At 47.2% G+C, this 22,054-nt stretch overlaps 1 protein-coding gene across 2 annotated transcripts in view; it reads right to left on the bottom strand.

Annotated features, from left to right (window-relative positions):
• Positions 1–16,072: 16,072 nt before the first annotated feature.
• ABCC5 (ATP binding cassette subfamily C member 5) overlaps positions 16,073–22,054 on the bottom strand; it is an 84,634-nt gene continuing 78,652 nt past the window's right edge. For both annotated transcript variants that reach the window (XM_046657932.1, XM_046657933.1), the window contains exons 28-30: positions 21,438–21,551; positions 20,372–20,536; positions 16,073–17,545 (exon numbers count right to left, since the gene is read on the bottom strand). In XM_046657932.1, coding sequence (XP_046513888.1) covers positions 17,444–17,545; positions 20,372–20,536; positions 21,438–21,551 — 381 coding nt within the window. In that variant the 3' untranslated portion in view covers positions 16,073–17,443. The remainder of the gene's footprint in view (positions 17,546–20,371; positions 20,537–21,437; positions 21,552–22,054) is intronic.

Here is a 22,054-nt window from a genome sequence, read left to right as displayed (position 1 = left end):
GTTTTGCCTTGTCGAGAATATCATAGAAATGGAATCACATAGTATGTTTTGGTGTGAACATATACTTTCATTTCTCTTGGGTAAATACCTAGGAGTGAGACAGCTGGGTTGTATGGTGTAATGTTTAATTGTTCAAGAAAGTGCCAAACCCTTTTCTAATGTGGTTGTACTATTTTACATTCCCACCAGCAGTGCATGAGAACTCCAGTTCTTGGGACTGTCACGGTTTTGTTTCTAGCAATTCTAATAATAAGTGTGTAGTGGTATCTCATTTTGATTTTAATTTGCACTTTTTTTTCCTGCTTTTTCTCCCCAAATCCTCCCAGTACATAGTTGTGTGTATTTTAGCTGTGGGTCCTTCTAGTTGTAGCATGTGGGATGCCCCCTCAACGTGGCCTGATGAGTGGTGCCACATCCGCACCCAGGATCCAAACTGGGGAAACCCTGGGCCACCGAAGTGGAGCCCGCAAACTTAACCACCCGGCCACGGGGCTGACCCAAATTTGCACTTCTTAATACAGGTCATTCTTTTTTAATAAACAAGACTTGTTTGGAGACACAATGTTTCAGAACGTGGGGATCCTTGGGTGAAAAGTGAAGGGAGTGCTTGGCGGGCAATTTGCTGGAAACAGTTGCCTTGGCTTCTGACTTTGCCCAATACAGAGACCCAGCTCTTTCCAAGCGCTAGGTCTGCAGGGACCTGCACTTCCTCTGTCTGGTCAGGAGAGGGCAGGAGAGGGCAGAAAATCAGCTGCCGGGTTTTTGGTTTACCGGCAGCTCCAGCATCAACAGTGTTTGCACATATTGTTAGGTTTATGGTTTTGTTCAAACGTCTTTCCCTCTGAACTTAGTTAGCTGCTACCTTGTGAGGCTCGACTCCCCAAATTAATCTTGTGAAGTGATTCAATGCCGAACCTTAACTAACCTTGTAAAATCTTTCCCTTCCAAAACATAACTAGCCTAACCTAGGAACTAAGCTGCCGAAACTGAGCTTCCTTTGTAGAATCTTTACTAAGTCTACTCTCCAGTGTCACTCCCCAGAGCTTGTCTAAGGGGGAACCATGAGCAGCTGAGCTAGGTTAACCCCTGTTCTTCCTCTTTTCCAACTTTGCAGGAAGTGAGAGAGACTGAGGAAAGACTTTGTGTGCAACGGGTCTCCAGACCACCCCTGGCTCCAGGCCCTCCTCCCTAGGACCTGGGCTGAGGCAGCTCAGACAGGACATTGCAGAGATCCTCTGGGGCTGGCACTGTAGAATGCTCCCAAAGATGTGCTCCACCCTGAGCCCTGGGCTCCCCTCTTGCAGCTGGAACTGAAACATCATGAGGAGGGTGGCAAACATTAGGAAGAACTCTATCCAAGCCAGCTGGTCCGCTGAGCACACCCAATGTTGTGGAAGCAGTGGGAAAGGTTAGAGGACACAGCTGCCCCTGGGGGGGGTCTGTCCCACCACACCCCTCATCCACCACCTAGGACCCAGTGCTGTGTCCAGTACCTACAGAGAATGGCAGGAAGGCTTCACTGACCATGAAGTTTCTGTCCTTGTCCAGGAAGTGGCCAGAGTCGAACTGTCAGGGGAGTCTCCCAACACTCAGGATCATAGAGCACTGAGGCCCGGTTGGGCAAGACAGTGGTGCCCTGCAGAGAGGAGCTGATGTGGCTCAGAAAGCCTCAGCTGGCCCAGCACCCAGCCCTGACACTGGGCTGAAGTGAGCTCAGAGAACACCCAGTGTGCTGGAGAGAGGGCCCGGGAGCAGGGGGCCTCCGGAGATTGAGCAGGCAGGCCCTCTCTGGGTTCCTTCCCTCCATGGTCACATCACTGAAGTTGCTGAGCATCATGCTCTCCTGGCTAAGGGCCACCCAGCCCTATTGTGAAGACTCCCAATCCAGGTCTAGAGACACAGCTGCTGCCTTCTGTGAAGAAGGCCAGTGGGTGTTGGGCATGACTGGAGGGGACCAAGTCCTACACAGGACAACAAACATTGGGTGTGTGTGTGTGTATGAGAGAAAGAGAGAGAGGAGAAGTGGAATGGCAGACAGACAAAGAGAAAGGCTGAGTGATGAGGCAGAGAGAAGGAGAGGAGACTGAAAGCTTCCCTCTTTAGGAGAGGAGAACACGAACCCTCATGCTAGCCCTCACTCTATCTCAAAGGAGAAGTGAGTGATTGGAAAGAGAATCTGATGATCAGATGGGAGGAGAAAGGAGCCAAAGGCTCCTCTCAGGGTGACTTCTGCTTCTTACCACGTGGGCTCAGGGCTGACGGGAAACAGCATAAAGTGGAACAAGGCTGGAGTCAGATATGGACCCAGGTCCTGGGACACTCAGCTCCAGAGGTTCCAAGGAAAGCCTATGTCCCATGGCAAACACCAGACAACTAAATCAGCCACCCCTGTGGGGACCAGAGGACTAGCCACAGGATTCTTGGTTTTGACAAAGGTATCTTGAAATTAAAAACAAAACAAAAACAAAAACCTCAGCAGAGTTTAAAGCCTGCATCCCAAATAGAAGCCGATAAAGAATGCAGAAATTCAGCCCATGTGAATAGTTTCAGAAGGCACTTTTCTTTTTTCAGTTGTAGTACTGCAGGCTTAAGGGAGGCACCTGACTCTAGCCATCTGGACCAACAGGCATCCAGACCTGGTCCCTCCACGGCTTTAAGTACAGAGGCCAGAAGGCATGTGTTCTTGCTCCTGCCTGAGTCAGCTATACATTTCCTCATTATAGCCCTGGGAATTTCCCCGTTTTCCCTATCTGGGATGAAGCAACCTCTGCATTACAATAGTTCTAATAATCACCTTCAGATGCAGAGGTTCCTGGAAAGATGCTCTTTTCCCTCCAGAATTATTTATACCCTCTTCTGGTTGATGTTCTGGACTCCTTCCTTGCAAAGTAACTGAGTGATCTTAATTCATGGAACGGGCTCAGAGCACAGCCTATCCAGTACACAAAAAGGACAACTCTTCTTCTCCCCCAAATTACAGAGCTGTCTGTCTGCTGGGTACCCCCTGGGAACTCTATGCCAGCCTCTTCCCAGTAAATGGCAGTTTGGAGTTCACAATCAAATAGAATGTCTGAGGAGAGACAGGCTTAAAGTGCCACCACTGTATTAGGGACCATTGCTGTTGTCATTATCACTTGACCGATGGAAAAATTAAGAACAGCTTAGGAATATCTGTACCATTTAGTGATCTACTGTGAAGCTTTGATTCCACTTCCAGTGGACATCTCTTGCCCAAGTTGTAAAACCTCAGTATTGATTCCAGGCTGTTAATGGTCTCCTGGAGCTCTTATCACATACCAACTCCTAGAACTAAATTGGCAGGCATGGGCTCTTAAAAAGGAAATTTCTAATCATAAATGGCATAAAACAGAGCTGAACCCTTGTTCCCTCCTTTTTAACTTGACCTAATTTGGCACAGCTTTTAGACAAGGAGGCCCGGGTCCTCCTGCCATGCCAACAGCAAGATGAGCTGATGACATGGTCCTCTCCTCACATTGCAGGAGACGTTTGTCAAACCTGTGAACTTGCTGGCCAGTTACTGTCAAGGACAGTTCAGTGGCAGCCAATCTGACAGACCAACGGACAACACAAAACATCTCCATCTAATACGTTGGTTCATTTACTTACCCAGAGAGGCATTTTTGAAGCATGAATGGCGGGGAGTGTGGTGGAAAGAGCAAAAACTTCGGAATCAGGACATGAATTTAAGACTCATTTAAGTCACTTACTAACCGTGTGTTTGGGGCAGTTACTTGAGCTCCCTAAACTGAAGTTTCCCTGTCTACAAAAAAAAGGAATAACAGTAACAACAACATCTAAAGGATCAGGTTGTTATGAAGAAGAAATGTGTGGAGGTGGAAGCTTAAGTCTGATCAAATTAACAATAAATTAATAATCGCATCCTGTCAGGGCCCTTGTAGTCAAGTCTGCCTTGAACCACGGTTGTAAGAGCTGTACAAAGACTTATGGAGAAAATTGGGCCCCTCATTTTCTCTCCCCATCACTTTCAGGATGTACCATATTGTATCATTGAGGTTTCCACCAAGGATGGGCTGGAGCATCAGTGCTGAGTTAAAGCCCCATTCTGAGGAAAGTCTTGGGGTTCTGGCCACCACCTCTAGGCACAGAGGGGTCGTCCTGCACCAGGGCACCAAGAGGAGTGACTGTTTCATTTGTCCCTGAGAGAACTCCAGCCACTTTTTTCTTCTATGACCGTGCTCTTGAGATGAAGGAGGAAGGTGGCTCTTTTCCCAGTAGAAGGTGCCAAGTTGAGGGGGAACAGGAGCAGGAAGGAGACAGTCCGTGAAGCCAGCCCGCTGAGCAGGGAGAACATCTTGGGCCTGCGCCTCCCGTCACCCCTTTGCTTCCTGGTCCCGGAGATTCCGGGGCAATCCAGCCATCTAGTTAGCCCTCTCTGGCCACCTTCCTCTCCTGCCCCGCCTGACCTCTGCTTTTAGGCCAGCTCTCAGGCAGCATCCTGGAGGGAAGGCAAGCCCCAGGGGTCTTTTCCCAATGGAGTAAATCCATCTGATCACACGGGTCACACCCAGGCCCTGCTGCTCAGGGCTGGGCTTGGGACAGGTTGGGACACATTCATTCCCACAACAGCCTCACCTCTGGCACCTGCAGCTCAACCCCAGTCAGGCTTCTCTCAGCCTCTGCTGGGGAGTCTCAGCCGACTGCATGGGTCAGCCCAGGGAGGGACGGGGGGCAGCCACTGGCAGTGGCACTGTCTCCACTCAGGATGGACTATTACAGCTCAGCATGACAAAAACTGGGCTTGTGGTTCGTGCTCTCCTCTGCCCAGGCCCTCAGTGGGATATCCAGAGGCCTTACCAGCCTCACAGTCACCTCCCTGCCCCTTAGCTCCCAGCTCGGGTTCCCTTGGACTCTTCACTTGCCCAGGGTCCCGGTGTTTGTCAGTAGTCAAGTTCTGTAGCCTTTACTTTTGAACTGTCCTGGAGCCAGACTGCTGGGGTCTAGATCCCAGTTCTACCTTTACTAGGTGAGTGGCCTTGGGCGAGTTATTTAGCCTCCGTTTGCCTCAGTTTTCTCGTTTGTAAAATGGAGATAAGAATTTTAGCCAACTGCCTCACAGAGCTGTTGTACCAGGGCCTGGCAGGAGAGAGATGACATACTCAGGTTGAGTAAATTGAGGGTAGTTTAATAAAGAGATTGTTCACAAAGGTCTGTGGGCAGGGATAAGAGAGACCACAGGCATTGTGCAGAGCTCCAGGGCCAGCCATGGTGGCGAGACCTTTCTAATCAAGGTCTAAAGGGTCAAGGGATATTGTTTAATGGGTGCAGAGTTTCAGTTTGGGCAGATGGAAAGTTTTGGAGATGGTTGGTGGCGATGGCTGCACAACTGTGTGAATGCACTTAATGCCGCTGAACAGTACACTTAAAAGTGATTAAAATGGTAAATTTTATGTTATGTATATTTTACTGTAATTTTTTGATAAAGTCAAAGGACAGAGAGATGGGAAGAACCTGGACCCCCGAGCTCGGTGGAGCGGGTCACTGAGAAGAGCTCTGGCCTTGGATAATGGGATGAACTGGCATATGGCAATCCTGCAGGGAATAGATACCCCATCCTCACTCTCCTCCCCTCTCTGAGCTCTGTCAGTGACCGCCTACTGGTCCAATCCAATTAGAAGCTGGAGGGTAAGAGATCCCACAGAAAATGCAAAATGGTGCAGCTGCTTTGGAAACAATCTCACCATTCCTCAAATCGTTAGTCATAGTTAACATATGATCCAGCAATTCCACTCCTAGGTAGATACCAAAAAGAAATGCAAATATACATTCACATACAAAACTTGTACACAAGTGTTCATAGCAGCATTATTCATGAGGCCAAAAAGTGGAAACAACCCAAATGTCCATCAACTGATGACTAGATCAATAAAATGTGGTATAACCATACAGTGGGATATTATTTGGCAATAAAAAAGGGAGTACTGATACATGCCATAACGTGAATGAACCCTGAAAACTTTATACTAAGTGAAAGAAGCCAGGCGCAAATAATATATCACATGATTCCATTTATATGAAATATCCCGAATAGGCAAATCTGTAGAGAGAGAAAGTACATTAGTGGTTCCCTAGGACTGGGGAGAATGGAGAGGAGGGTTTGGGGGTGATGGCTCAGAGGTCCAGGGTATCTTTCTGGGGCAATGGAACTGTTCTAAAATTGATTTTGCTGATGGATGCACAATTTGTGAATACACTAAAAGCCATTGAATTATACATTTTAAATTAGTGAATTGTTTAGTATGTGAATTATATAATCAATAAAGCTGTGTGTGTGGGCCGGCCCGGTGGCCCAGTGGTTAAGTTCTCACATTCCACTTCTTGGAGGCCCGGGGTTTGCCGCTTCGGATCCCGGGTGCGGACATGGCACCACTTGGCAAAAGCCATGCTGTGGTAAGCATCCTATGTATAAAGTAGACGAAGATGGGCACGGATGTTAGCTCAGGGCCAGTCTTCCTCAGTAAAAAGAGGAGGATTGGCGGCAGATGTTAGCTCAGGGCTAATCTTCCTCAAAAAACAAAAAAAGCTCTGTGTGTGTGTGTATGAGAGAGAGACAGACAGACAGAGAGACAGAGAGCGAGGGAGGGAGGGATCCCATTGAGGCAATCCATAAAATCAGGCTCCCTGGAACAGAGCAGGATGGACAAGAGTGGAGAGGAGAGTGGACTTGGAGGAACAAATAGAGGGCATCCAGCACAATTGCCATGAGGATGCAATGAGAGAGTTCATGTGCAGCACTTGATACATCAAAAAGTTAGCTTTTTAAAAAAATGACAATACCATATAAAAGTTAGCTATTTTATTATATTTATATTTATTTATATTACCATCCCCATGATCTGCGTGTTAGGTCAGGATCCCCTTAATTCCCATCTTGCCTCTTTTAAGAGCCTCCATGGACCTCCATCTCCAGTCTCCCTCCTACCACCGCTCTTCCTGCCGCCCTCGAGTCTTCCTGAAGCAGACTGACCATCCTATCCATTTTGTTCAGAAACCTTCGATACAATGGTTCTCAGACTTTACTCTGCATGTACAAAACCCAACAGTACTCTCTCCATCAACTCGGGCAGTGCTTTCCCATCTCTCTGCATGTGCTCATGCAGGTCCCTCTGCCTAGATGCCTTCCTGCTGCATCTCCACCTCTAGAAATTCTATCTTCAAGGCTTATCTCAATGGGATGTGATGGTAACGATGCTCACCTCACAGGGCTGTTAGGAGGATGCACTGAGACAGTGTTGCATCGAAGTGCTTATACAAATATTGTCACTGCTGCAATTTTCACAAAACAGCTGCCTTCTGTTTTTTATGTTTCCTTCCCCTCTCCAACAAGACATGTTTCTTCTTCCTCAAAACATTGCTTAAGAGACTACACTTCTCTGAAAGCCTCTTTAGCCAACCCAACCAATCTCTCACCACTTCTCCAAACACCCCAACCGTCTCCCACAGTTGTCCTTGCCTTGTTCTGGGTTGATTCCTTGGCTCTGTTAACTACACTGAGTGTCCACCCCACCTTTTCCACAATATGAAAACCTCCTAAGGGCAAGTGCCAGGTCTCCCTTTATTTGGGTTTCTCCAGCAGTGTCACCAGATTGCTCGAAGTCCCGAGTTGCCATTGAGTGATGTGGACTCACTGATGGAAGGAACTGGTGGCCCCTCAAGGCCTGGTCCTGTGGTGCTCAACGTTCCCCTTGTGAGCACACCAGTGACCCCTTTACAGGAGCTCCTACATGACACTCCCTTCATACAAGCCCAGAGTCTTTGACCACCTTCTCTCCCCACTGCAATGTGAGCTTCTCAAGGCCAGTGACCATTCTCAACTGAAATAGCACACATGTAATGCAAGTACGCCGTGTCAGCCGTCAACTTAATTCAGCTGGTTTTGGTGGTTTTGGCATGCGAGGATGGTAGTTTTGAGGTTGACTGGGATGGGTGGTGTTAGTCGTCATGAGGGTTTTAATAGAGGCTTTAGCAGGGATAAAGGGAGGTGGGCAGTGGCTGTGATGGTGACTCTGGTTTTGGAAATGGTGGTAGGGTAGAAAGATGGGTCTGCCTTGTGACCCACTGACCATCTGGCTCCAACTGTCATCTGGGTATCTTGGCCAGGAGTGTTTGTCAGAGCCTCCTCAAAATCAGATACAGCATTGGAGGCCTTTTATTTAAGTTGTAGAAATGCATTACCGTAGTGGGAGACCTGCCTGCTCAACATGGCCAAGTGTGTTGAACTTTGACAGACTTCCTCTCCTCCCTCTCTCGCCCAAAGGTCACAGCATTCTGGTTGCTGAGGGTTCCCTGTTTCCTCTTTAGAATTCTAGGCCAACGTTGGACAAAACTCAGAGCCTTCTCTTCTGTTCCTCTGGGAAGAACTCAAGCCAGCTAAGATGCCTTGACTGAGCACCTCCCCTGTGTGAGATACTTCAAATCAAATTTCTAAACTAGGGGGCCGGCCGGGTGGCGCAGCGGTTAAGTTCGCACGTTCTGCTTCGATGGCCCCAGGTTCGCCGATTCAGATCCCAGATGCGGACATGGCCCAGCTTGGCAAGCCATGCTGTGGTAGGCGTCCCACATATAAAGTAGAGGAAGATGGGCAAGGATGTTAGCTCAGGGTCAGTCTTCCTCAGCAAAAAGAGGAGGATTGGCGGCAGATGTTAGCTCAGGGTTAATCTTCCTCAAAAAAAAAAAATCTAAGCTAAGTCTCTCTACGATACTGTGTAGGATGTTATCATTTCTGCTTTATAGATGAAGAAAGCAAGGCTTAGAAGGGCAAACTGATTTGTTCAAACAAGTGGTAGGGCTACAATTCTAACCCAGGTCTTCTGTCTCCAAGTTCAGTTTTCTCTTTCCACAGCTGCCTCCCAGCTGGGACAAGCCAGCATACTCAAAGAAAGTTTACTAAAGGCTAAGAGAAAACAGATGTGAGAAATCCAGAGTTAGTCATGCTTCCAGGGGTTCTGATGCAGCTGTAGAGGCCTCCTGGGCAGGGCCCAGGATGGTCCCAGGTTTGCGTCCTGTCTAATGCTGCACCCAGAAACTCCTTCTTCAGAGCTGAGATGCCCTTTCCTGTTCTCCTTCCTTCTTGGCCTGCAGACTCCCATCCAGGGGGGAGCCCCTTCCGTGGCTCTTGGAGAAAAAGTGGATAAGGAGCACTTATCACAGCCTCAGCCGAGGGGGCTGTGACCTGAGCAGAAGCCATTTCCCATAACAGACAGCCCCTCATTGCAGATCCCTCACCCCCGGCCCTGCCCCCTGCAACGGACGGATCTCAGATTAAAAGGCTGCCTTTCCCGCCTCTAGATCTACCCAGACCCAGCGCCTAATCCACGCTCAGTGCCTGGAGGACGTTCCACTGCATACCCCACTCCAGCAAGGTTTGGGGCTACATCTCCGGGTACTATGAAGGGGAGAAGAGAGAAAAACAAGGAGATACGGAGACCACTAGAGACGGAAGAAACGAGGAGAGATGAGGCAGGAGAGGTCCCCAAACTTATCTCCACACATCTGAACAAAGAGAGATTTTTATTTCTTATGTTTGTGTTTAATCTGCACAATGTGCCCCCGTGCCTCACGGGAGTGAATGGGAACAAATACAGGTGGACTGACTGCCTCCGGACAGTTAGACGAAGTCCCCAAAGGACTGGAGCTATTTATGAGGAGGGTTGGGAGACCCAGGGGTCCCTAATGGAAGGAGGGTCAGACTCAGAGACCACATCGAGGCAGCGAGGCAAGAGCCAGCGCTGGAGGACATGGTTCTGCTTTGCCCATTTTACTATTAATCGTGCTCTCCTTCACTCTCCAAGATGTCCCAATTGGACTGCTCCCCATGAACACTCTACAACCACCACCTCTGTAAGTCTCCAGGCTTTGTAGGTGGGGAAAGGATGATGTGAGGGCTGATGGTTTGTAATGAAAACTCGGCATCTAGAGTTCTGCTGAGTGTTCTGGTGGGGTTCCCCCAAGGAGCTGCTTTCTTTCAACCTCAGCTTTAAAGAAGGGGAGTGGGGCAGCAAAAGACACTCCCACGCTACTGCTCCGCCCCAGGGAGTAGTATCCCAGGGCTTGGGAGGAGGCTTGGTGTCTGACGTGTGTGGCAAAGGGCAGCTAACACCCTCCCCACATGCAAACACACAGGCACACCCCCACCTCAATGTGCTCTGCCTGCAAAGAGCTCCAGGGTGGTCGAATTACTCTTCAAACCAGAATGATGTCTTTATTAGACTCAGCCTATTTCTCTTACCTAAACAAGATTTATGGCAGCTTTTATTAAAAATCTTGAGTATATTCAAGACAGTCAAAAGGAAAGATCTAAAATCTTATGAAGGATAAGGGAAATAAATTGAGTTAAATATATTATAGTACCTGAGCTTCCTGTCAGCCAAAATAAGAAGGGAGGAACAATGTACAACCCTCATTGAGAAGCAGAAAAATCTTCCCGATACCAAATTCTGAGAGGGATTTATTGTGTGGACTACTATCCAGCAGACAATGTTCTCAACAGAGATTTTCTGGACGATGTAGTGGCAGCTTTCCTCATGTGCCCATTTCTGAGAGTGACTCCAGTACCGGCCAAGGACAAAGCGTTGAAACCAAAGGAGTGGGGGTCTTTCTGTGAGCACGATATGGCTTGGCTGGGGTTGGGTGATTTATGGGCAGAACCAATCTTACCTAGAACAGGTGGATGGCATGTATCTTCCCAAGGGATCACTTTTCTTAGCCAAACATTGTTTTGCTTATTTAAATATGAATACCAGTGATTGTACCAAATGGTGTGTGGCCAGGACTGAGCCCCTGCAATTTTGACCAGCTGCTGGGCTCCCAAAGGAAATATACACTGAGGCTGCTCTGAGCAAAACTCTTCCATTGATTCCTTCAAGGCTTTGGCCATGCCTCTGTGAGGCAGCTTGGTCAGCTAGACTGGACAGTCTGGTGCCTGAGGACTCCTGTGGCTGGTCTAGGGGACATCCAAGGACCAGAGGCCTTTTTGGCAGCAGCCCCTAGGCCCACATCCTTATATTAGACCCTTAGATCTTACCACCTTCAAGGTGAGAATGGGTGACCCCAAGGGAGAGAACACCATGGACGGAAGGGAAAGGGTATCTCTGTAGGACCTAGAGCAGAGGCAATCCAGGCACATCCCCAGTGGTGAGAGATCCTCGCTGCTCTTAGCACGCCAGTTGCATGGAACAAGGGACAGAGAGTCACGGAGGAGGAAGGGGGCAGAGAAAAAGAGACAGACACAGAGAGCAAATTGTTTAAGTCTTTCTTCTTCAGCTGTAAGCCCCATGTGTCTGTTTTTGGTCTCCAGTGTCCAGTATAGGGCCTGGAACTTAACAGATGCTCAATAAATATTTTTGGGGAAAAGAAAAAAAACCCAAGGGGGCTAGAGTCTGGTGTTGGGAAGTTGGAAGGGAAGAGATGGTTGGATTAATAAGACAAGAAGTGGGTGGCTAAAGTTCACAGAGGGCTTGGAGGGAAGGCCTCTCTCACAGGCCCAGGGAGCTGAGGGAGGAGAGGACCCCAGGGTGGGCCTGTCGACACATTTTCTCTCCCCAGTGGTCAGACTGGCCCCAGGACCCTAGCCCACCAGATTCTTTGTCAAGGACATGAAAGGTAGGTCAGAGCAAGGTCCCCCAGCCCCCAGAACCAACCATTCTGGGCAAGGTGAGTGTCTTTGCCCCAACAACTCTGTGCCCACAGTCCTGCCTGGCCGGCACTGGGCCAGTCCTGGGTGGGTGATGGGGCTCCCCTTCAGGAAGATGGCTGTGTGATGGCTGGGCAAGGCCAATTACTAGCTCTGACAGTTCTCACTTGGGCAGCAGCTGGCTCAGTCTTCCTCAGTGGAGTCCACCTGAGGGGGTGAGAGAGAGCTTGCCTGAGCCCAGGAAGGATGGTGAGCCCAGGCCCAAGGCAGCAGCAAGGTAGGGAGAAGATTCCAGGAAGAGAGTTGATTCCCCCCACTCCCCAAATACACACCATCTCCCTCATGGGAGCTGGGAGGAATGGGCATAGCTTTGAAGCTATGCTTCAAATGAGCTTATCAGGATTCAGGTTTTTCAGGACATATCTATTGATCCACGTTAGTCATAGAATCAGAGCTGGAAGAAACCTTAGAGACCATCTGGTCCAGCATATGCATTTACTCCTGTGGGTAAGGTTAGGAGATGAGAGAGAAACACTACAAGTCTGGAATCAGGCTGTCTGGGTTTGAATCCTACATGATTTACTACAGACTTCTCCGCCTGTTCTCCCAATAGGACATAAACTCCATGAGGACAGGGATGTTCTGTTTTATTGTCAGTACTGTGCTGTCAGTTCCTAGAACACTGCCTGCCATATACTAGATGCTCAATAAATATCTTTTGAATGCAGCAAATAAATCTCTACAAGGAAATGTTATAAAACTACCAAAATCATGCTTTTGAAGAATATTTGACCTGAGAAAATGTTCATAATATGTTGAAATCATACAAATTGCGTATACATAAGTTATCCCAATTTTGTTTTTAATGAATTATATTTCCAATGAATAATGCTGTTATGTGTTTAGAAAAAAAGACTGGAAAAATATGGATCAAATTGTGAACAGTGGTTGTCTCCTTTGTGGGATGTTATTAAGATGCATTTCCACTCTACATTTTCTAAATTTATGTGCTATTTGAATTTTTAACAAAAAAAGCAATATAATAGTTCACTATTTTGGGGTGATGGGTGCTTCAGTGGTGTTGTGTAATTACCCCAAAAGGTAGTGGCTTTAAAAACGTTTATTTTGCTCTGGAATTTGGAAGGGCTCAGCTGGCTGGTTCATGTCTGATCCATGTGGCGTCAGGTGGGACGGCTGGGGCGGGAGGTTCCACTCCAAAAGGCTTTCTTCACTCGCACGTCTGACGCCTCAGTATTCTCTGGCCTCACTCAGTCTCCATGTGGTATCTCATCCTCCAGGAACTCTCCATGTGGCTTGTGAATCTCACAGTGTGGTGGACTTAGGATAGTTGTACTGCTTACACGGTGAGCTACCAGGTCACAACAGGGTTTTGTGCAGAACTGGCACAGGATTACCATATTCTATTGGTCAAAGTAGTCACAGAGCCCACTCAGATTCAAAAGGGTAGAGAAACAGACCCCACCTCTTGATGGGAGAGTGGCAAGGTCACACTGCAGGAATGCATGTGAGATGGGCGATGCTGCTGCAGCCACGTTTGAAAAATACACTCTGCCACAATAGGGTACGGGCAATTTTTGGTTTCTTCATTCCACCTTTCTGCATATTCCAAATTTTGTACAAAAAGCTTGCATTACTTTTATAATCAGAAAAAAAGTTGTTAAAAGAAATATGACACACAACAGTGCAGGCAAACCATTAGAGCAAGATAAGGTTTCAGTTAACTGAGTCTTTCTGTGGCCCCTGTGGCTCATTTACTTTCACTGCCAGGCCCTATTTCTGAGTGATCAATCAGGAAAGGGGTAGGAAAGAGCTGTACATCAAGAAGTTATCCCCTGTATGCTGGGCATTCTTACTTTCTGGCTTTCCTGAAGTCATTCCACATAAAGGCCTCTTTTCCTCAATGCCACTTTTTCGTCTCTTTGAAGAAATCAAATTTCTTTTTGCCATGACCACAGTGAAAGTCTACAACACTGATTTCTATGAACAAATATTCACTGTGCATCCATGGATAAGGCAATAGTCGAGTCAGCTGAACGGTGTGATACTTCTAAACACCTGCTATATGGAAACATAACACGGAAGCCAGGAGTTATAAGGCATACAAAAATACGATGATTTACTGCCTTTGTGAAGTTTATACTCATGGGCAGAACTATAAGAAAATAATTAACTATAATATGCAAAGGAAAAGGAAATAAACCTTAAAACAGATGTGTAAGCAAAGGCTGTAGGAACCCAGAGAATTCTGGTTTGAAGAGAAAGGCTTTGCGGAGGAGAGAGTATTTGAGCTGAGGGGCCGGCCCCATGGTTGAGTGGTTGTTTGCACACTCTGCTTCTGCGGCCTGGGGTTTCGCTGGTTCAGATCCTGGGCATGGACATGGCACCCTCATCAGGCCATGCTGAGATGGCGTCCCACACAGCACAACCAGAAGGACCACAACTGGAGGACTTTGGGAGAAGAAAAATGGAGGTAAAAAAAAAAGAAGACTGGTAACAAATGTTAGCTCATGTGCCAATCTTTAAAAATAAAGTATTGGAACTGAGTTTAAAATGGAAAACATGGCTTTGTTTGACACAAGGGGATCAAGGGATTCCAGGCTGAGAAAATAGCAAAGACTTGGGGCTGGCCCCGTGGCCGAGTGGTTAAGTTCGCACACTCCGCTGCAGGTGGCCCAGTGTTTCATTGGTTCAAATCCTGGGCGCAGACATGGCACTGCTCATCAAACCACGCTGAGGCAGAGTCCCACATGCCACAACTAGAAGGACCCACAACGAAGAATATAATACAACTATGTACCGGGGGGGGGGGGGGGAGACTTTGGGGAGAAAAAGGAAAAAAAAATCTTTAAAAAAAAAAAAGAAAAGAAAATAGCAAAGACTTAAAGGTGTGAATACACTAGCTTGTTTTAAGGAATATTGAGTAAAGGAAGGTTGCAGGCAGATAATGGAAACCCTGTTAAGCTAAGGAATATGGGCCACTCTATAGGCAACTGTTCCCTGAAGATCTTTGGAGGGTAAAGCATTTGACCAACTTGCATTTTTGGTCTGCATTTTGGCAGTAGTATACACAATGGTTCAGAGGAGGACACTGAGGCAAAGAGACGAGTTATGAGCCTGTAACTACACTACAGAAAAGAAGCGGGGTGGGCCTTAATTAGGGCAGAGGGAGAGAAAAGAGCAGGGGCGGGGGGGGGGGGGGGGGCTGGTGGTGCATAGAACCTGGAAGTGACTGCGTTTTATTGGGAAGGAGCAGGAGAGTGGAAATGAATTCAACTTCTAGCCTGAAAGACTAAGGAAGTCAGTGGTACTGCTAATTAAGGCAAGGAGCACTGTTTGATTTTTGAGAGGCAGTTTGAGGTGCCTGGGAGATGCCCAGTAGAGGCACTCAGCAGGAGCTGGGGACTGGTACTAAAGAGAGAGGCCAAGCCCACAGGTGAAGGTTGGGCACTGTACTGGCGGGAGTGAAAGAATCCATGCAAGGAGAGAGAAGGGAGTGGGCAGAAAGCAGGCAAATGCCTCCTTTTAAGGGGGCAAAGAAGGGTGAGTAGGAGAAGACCCAAGAGATACGAGAGAACAGAACTGAAAGGAGGGGAAGTTAGTGTCACGTGCAACAGAGAGCTTGAACAGGATGATCACAAAGGGGCTCTACCTGCTGACCTGCTTACCCTTCTTGGAAGGTAAATCCAGTGCATCAGTAAAAGTGGTTGTTTCCATCAATGCTGTCCAACAGAACTTTCTGCAATAATGGGAACGTTCCATAGCTGTGCTATCCCATACAGTGGCCACGGGCCACATGTGGCTACTGAGCACTTGAAATATGATAAGAAACCAAATTTTCAACTTTAGAGCCAAGTCCCTGATTTTTCGAGACAGTAGTTTACAAAAAAGGCCGGGTTTATGATTTCCACTGATGGTCAGCAGAACCACTACCAAATAGTTTAAAAGCTTTCTTGGCTGCATTCAACACAATATACTGACAAACTTTAGAATGAGTACCCTTTTGAATGCGTACTTAATTCTCAATGAGTTAATCTGAATGAATTGGCTGGAGGGCAATTATATTGTTCAAATTACTGAGAGCCCTCAACAAACTGTTCATTTTAAATATATTTCGGCACAACCATTCACCCTCCCCACTCCCCGCCCTCTGATTAGCAGCACAGGAGCTTTACTTGGTGAAGACAGGCTGCAGGGACCAAGGCCCAGCACAGATGATTCCAGGCATGCTGGGCCCCATGCCCTGTGCCACCAACCAGCTCTGCTATTGGTCCTTCTCAGATGCAACTCCATCATTGGATTTTCTGATCCAAGGCTCCGGTACTCCAAAGTCATTCAAAGACATCTTGCTCCCTTCCCAGAGAACTACTTTATACACCAAGAGTTTTACAAAATCCAAAATAATTTTATTCACTTTTTCCAGATTTTTGCTTCCACAAGGTGTTCAGCAAACATGCTAAGGCGACAGAAATGTCTAGTTGGTCACGACATGCGACGCTGACCATTCAACTGATGACAGCAGCGACCACGCCCACCTGAGCGACTGGCCCCACAGCACAAAGGGGGTTTGCGGGAACACACCGAACCACACGGCAATCAGCAACCTGAGGTAGGTCTCTTTACAGTACAAAAAACTTCTACACCAGTGTGAGACACTGATTAGCAAGAGCTGCTTAAAGTCGCAGACTTTGGAGAAAGAGAGAGACTGTGCGACAACTGCAGTGAGAAAGGAAAACAGACCCACAAAATCCTGAACCCCGTCACTGAACTGTGGAGGTGTGGGACCAGGCAAATGAAAAAGTACCACCGGAGAAAGCAGCAGCTGGCTCCAGGGTGTGGAGCCAACAGGTCTAGGAGCTGGAGAGCTCTGTGCAGTGGCCAGCGTTAGGAACCTGAGGCAGTGGGACCCTCTGTGAACAGACTGGATTCTTGTTTAGAAACAATAGCAAAAAGAGGAAGGCAGGAGAGAAACACCCCCGCTCCGAGGAATGTTTCTGTGATTCTCATTCCTGACGGAGGGAGTGAAAAGGGGTCCAGGGCTTTGCCCCACTGCTCTCCCGACAGAAACAGTGACGTGACAACAGGACACAAAGCAGCAGCCCTGAGAATTCACGGTGCTCTGCGCGGCCGCCAGCGACCCCCTACCCCGCCTTGGAGTAGCTGCGGCTGGGGGGGGGTGCAGAGGGGGCCGCTGGAGGGCCCAGCTATTGCCACACGTCTTCCTTTTGGACACCCAGAAAACCCGGCACCGTGAAGCAACCAGCTAGAGAAGAACAATATGCTACCCTTCCTACAGTCTAATAGCAAAACCAGATCTCTAGTACAGCAAACTGTACAAAGATGATAGAAAGGAATTTGCACTGTTATTAGCACAGTGCTTATTTTAATATAAAATAAACAGCTTACATTTTCACTGTAAATATAGGCTATGTACAGAATTATATATAGATATAGCTACACGTATAAAGCTTCATTATAGGCCTCTGATACATTTATAATAACGGTTCCCTGAACCTTTAAGAGTGCAATTAAGAACAAAAACTAGAATTTGTTTACATGAATATGGAATAAATACAATAATCAAAATATGACTCTCCCTAAAAGTGACACACACAAGCCAATCCTGAACTGCTGTGCGAAAGATAAAATCGGGAAAGGCGAGGTTTCGCAGGAGGACACGATGAGGGACCCGCCCCAGGCAGGGAATGGCAATGCTCCAAAGAAAAGAGATTTCGGCGGTGGCGGTGGGGGGAGTTAGCCCTTGACAGCGACCTTGTTTTCCGCAGCAGCAAACATGGCATAGAACCGGGAGCTGTCATTGGACAGAAGGACCGATGGGGTGTCGAACTCCACCACCTGCAAAGGAAGGAGATGGCATCAGAATGTGACTCGGGGACACTCGGGGTGATTCAGGGGAGCCACTGCTTAGGAATGGGGACAAACCCCAAAGACCCCTGAGGATCCAATCAGGGTGACAATTCAACTAGCCCTGCTGTGCCCAAATGGGTTCCCTTTTTTTTTTTTTTTTTAAACTAAGCAAAATATAAGGGAAAAGTGAGAGAGAAAGACCTTCAGACCTCCTTCACATAAATCTCAATTCTTTCAGCCTTGGCTATAAAGGAATCCATCAACAAGGTCCTATAAACTAGAGGGGAAAAAAAAATTACAACTCATGGCAGGCAAGTGTCATCTTGTTGTGCAAGCAGATCTAATTCTATAGATGGGAACGAAACAGCTCAGGATGGCCAGCTGGAGGGAAAAAAAGGAAGTGAGTAAGGGGGTGACTCAGTCAATTATTCATTTCTATGTCGAACTTCAGTGCAGCCACTGAAAACCATATTGCAGGAGAAAATTGAACAATATACTGGCAGAACCTGCGTCCCATGATAGAGGCTGAAAATGCCACATACTCACTTTCCCAACCTCTCCAGCTGCAGGGCAAAGGCATGGGGCACAACCTTGGCCAAGGAGATATAAGGGGAAGTCTCCTGGGTGCTTCTATGAAAGGCTGTCTGGCCCAACAGAGATAGGAATAAGGGCAAAGTGTCCTTCCTTTAAGACTGGTGTGAGGATATAATGTTGGTGTGAGAGCAGACATCCTCCCCTAGGAGGGGAAGGGTAGGCACGGGCTGGAAGATGACGCAGAGCCCAACATCACCGACCTGCTGGATAACCACCCCTCTGGCCTCTTGCCACGTGGGATAATAAACACCTGCTCTCCAAGCCTCTTTCATCCTGGTATTGTGTCTAGAGCACAGCGCATCCTATCTGTTAGAGTCTGTGTGTACAGGTGCGTGAAAAATGCCGCTGGGGGCTAAGTTAATGTATTAACCATGCTTACCCCTGGGGGGTAAATGACTTGTGATCTTATTTTTGCCTTTAAGCTTTTTTGTGTTTTTCAGGTTTTCCTAAAATTACAGGGAGATTTTAATTAACAAGAAACACAAATTAAGGGAAGGGAAGGATAGAGTCCATCATAAAGAGCTAATCACTCCCCATTCCAAAAAAACATCGAGCCACCCACAGAAACAGAGTGGTCTGGATGTGTCTTTAAGAAAGAATTTCCCAGAAGGTGCTTTCGGTGCCCATTACCTTCTTTTATTACGTCCCATTTCATATCTACGTACAGAGTAGTAGCCCTATGTACTAATGTATAATAGAAACTTGGGAAACGTTTAGGATAATGTAAACAAAGAAAATAACAAAAAACCATGAATGTTAACATAATTTCAGGATGAGGAGAAAAATCATTAAGCCCCATGTTCTCTTGAACTCGGCTTTGACACCCAGCCTAAATCAGCCGTGTTAAATGCTTTTCTCAATATTTCTCCACAAATAGACAAGGCAGTGGGGGAGTGTAATGCACTGGCTTTGGAGTAACTGGCCTGACTTCGGCCCCAACCCTCCACTTCCCGTGGCCCTGAGGCAGGTATCTGAGTTCCCTGAGTCTTAGTTTTCTTTTCTGTAAAGTGGAGTTAATAACAGCGGTCTCTCTGTCAGTGGTTGTGATGATGGATTACACGCTGAGAGGCTATATGTAAAGCACTAGCACAGTGGCTGCCATACTGTAAACAGCCAATAGAAGTAGCCATTATGGGGGCTGGCCCTGTGGCCCAGTGGTTAAGTTCTCACGCTCTGCTTTGGCAGCCCAGGGTTTTGCTGGTTCGAATCTTGGGCATGGACATGGCACCACTCATCAAGCCATGCTGAGGGGGCATCCCACATGCCACAACTAGAAGGACCCACAACTGAAAATACACAACTATGTACCCAAGGGGCTTTGGGAGAAAAAAGGAAAAAAAAAATTAAAAAAAAAAAGAAGTAGCTGTTACGGTAGTCAGTATCATTGGTAACAGAAGGCAAGCCACACTGTAACTGGTTTGTTATTTCCGCCAAATCATTAATTACTTCCATCTCAGGGGCACTCAAAGGAGGTATCTGTCCAACATAGATTTATGTAACATCTGCCATGTGCAAAGAAATGTAGTACTGAGCCCCACCAGGGACCCAAAGATGAATGAGGTGGGACCCCTGCCCTTGGAGAGCATACAGTCTAATAGGGGAGACAGGGAATCACACAATTACAAGCCGATGAGGCAGGTTGTAAGCAGATAGATATGGGAGAGGGAACGAGAGGAAAGGGCATTTTAGGCAGATGGAAGTGTTTAAGTAAAAACAGTGGGGAAAAAGATTAGGGGATGCAAGATTGACGATAGCCACCAGTACCAGCACCTGCAAGGGAAGAGCGGGAAATGAAGAAGGCTAGCCTGGGCCAGATCGTGGGGAAGCCTGGAACGGCAGGATAAGAAGTTTGGCACCATTGCATGATGGCAAAAGCAAACATGTGGTGGCCGGTCTCGATACACCTTGGGTGAGTCTTGTGCATGTGAGTGAATCACTAAGTACACAGGTGCTCTGCCCTAAGTCAAAGTGTCACTGTTTACAAGCAAGAGGAGAACAGGTAATAAAGTAAAATGAGAACCCGAGAAGAATGCCCTTGACTCATTCCCTTGAGTGGGAGGGCTGTATTCCTCCCAACAGCAACCACACTAGAGTAGCTGAGGCTGCTTAACTGAATGCTCAGAACCACGCTAAGATGGCAATCAGCCCATCCTTGCCAGGGGCCAGTTTTCCTCCCAGACAAGGCCAATGCCAAGCCAAGGTCCCCCAAGGGCTCAGTACCTGTCCCTGGGCCAGCACCATAATCCTATCAGAGCCTAGGACTGTATGTAGGCGATGGGCAATCGTGAGCATGGTGCAGTCGGCAAATGCTTCTCGGACGGTCTCCTGAATCAGTAAGTCTGTCTCCGTGTCCATGGCAGCTGTGGCTTCATCTAGAATCAGAATCTGCCAAGGAGGAGAGGAGAAAGAGGGATCCAACCAATTCCTTAAGCATTCTGGTTAATCTAGGTTTTACTAAACGGTATTTCATTATTTAAATTTCATACCATATATTGCTTTTTCTAAGTAGCCACAGACATATGTGAAAATACCCTTTTGTTTAGAATTGATATAATTAAAGCCCATACATCTGCCTTGATTTCTACCAATAAAAGAATATATGTATCAGGGGCCAGCCTGGTGGTGCAGCGGTTAAGTGCCCACGTTCCGCTTCGGCAGCCAGGGGTTTGCTGGTTTGGATCCCGGGTGCAGGGATGGCACCACTTGGCAGGCCATGCTGTGGTGGGCATCCCACATATAAAACAGAGGAAGATGGGCACGGATGTGAGCTCAGGGCCAGTCTTCCTCAGCAAAAAGAGTAGGATTGGCAGATGTTAGTTCAGGGCTAGTCTTCCTCAAAAAAACCCCAGAATATATATATCATAGTCATCTAACAAAATACTCGCCCCAACTTGCTCTGTGATTCCAAACACGTACAGTATCTTTCTGGACCTCCCTTTTCTGGTCTATAAAGTGAAGGCACTGGATGATGACCTGGATATCTCTTACAGTTTTAAAATCCTCTAAGTTCCTGCTTTCCAGCACTACAACTACTCATTGACCAGAAACAGAAGTCGCCCTTGGAAACTAAAGACTCAGGGAAGTTCAAAATGAAAACAAAAAACACCCATATACTCAAACTGCACGAAGGTTAATTTAGAAACATCTCTGGGCATTCTCTTAAAAAATGCCACTGGGCTCAGAGCCAGGAATGCCTTCGGACCGCGTGCCCCAGGGAAAGGCTGCTCTTCCCTCTTCCCGTTCTTCTCCGCTGCTCCCCTTCCCACCACCCGCCAACCTGCCCTACCTTACAGTGACGGAGCAAGGCCCTTGCTATGCACAAGAGCTGCCGTTCCCCCACTGAGAAGTTATCTCCATTCTCCATCACTTCAGATTCAAGTTTCAGAGGTAGCTGAGCAATCTAGGGAGAAAGAAAGTAGAAATTACAAGGGTAAAAAGTAAATTTTGGAAAAAAGAAACTAAATTTTATAAAAAATCTAATGGCTAAAGGAAATTATTCTGAAACAGATGAAAGAATTATTAGCCAAGAACCTGGCTCATCTAGAAAGAAGGTAAAGGTGTGATGATCATGTGTACCAGGATCCACATTTTCTAGGACAGTCCATATATCAAATATACTATTCTCTTAGCTTCATATCATCAAAATGTCCCAGAAATTCCAACATTTTTATGTCCCTAAATCCTGTCAGATAGTGACCCTAATTTGGGGGCCACTGAAAATATGGTCCTGCCATAGGAGATAGGGTAAACAAAATTACCCCATTTCTGAAGTCTAAAGCTGTAGGCCCATGGCTGTCATGTATATATATATTTTAAGCTATAGAAGCTAGTCTTCAAATTAAATTGTTTGGGGAAGCCAAATATAAAAGAGATAAAAGCAGAGCTGATCTAGTTGAATTAGGA

This window comes from Equus quagga, chromosome 4 (assembly GCF_021613505.1).
Source record: "Equus quagga isolate Etosha38 chromosome 4, UCLA_HA_Equagga_1.0, whole genome shotgun sequence".
Taxonomy (NCBI): Eukaryota; Metazoa; Chordata; class Mammalia; order Perissodactyla; family Equidae; genus Equus; species Equus quagga.
Note: the sequence above shows the minus strand (reverse complement) of the source record. Positions and strands in the feature narration are given on the sequence as shown.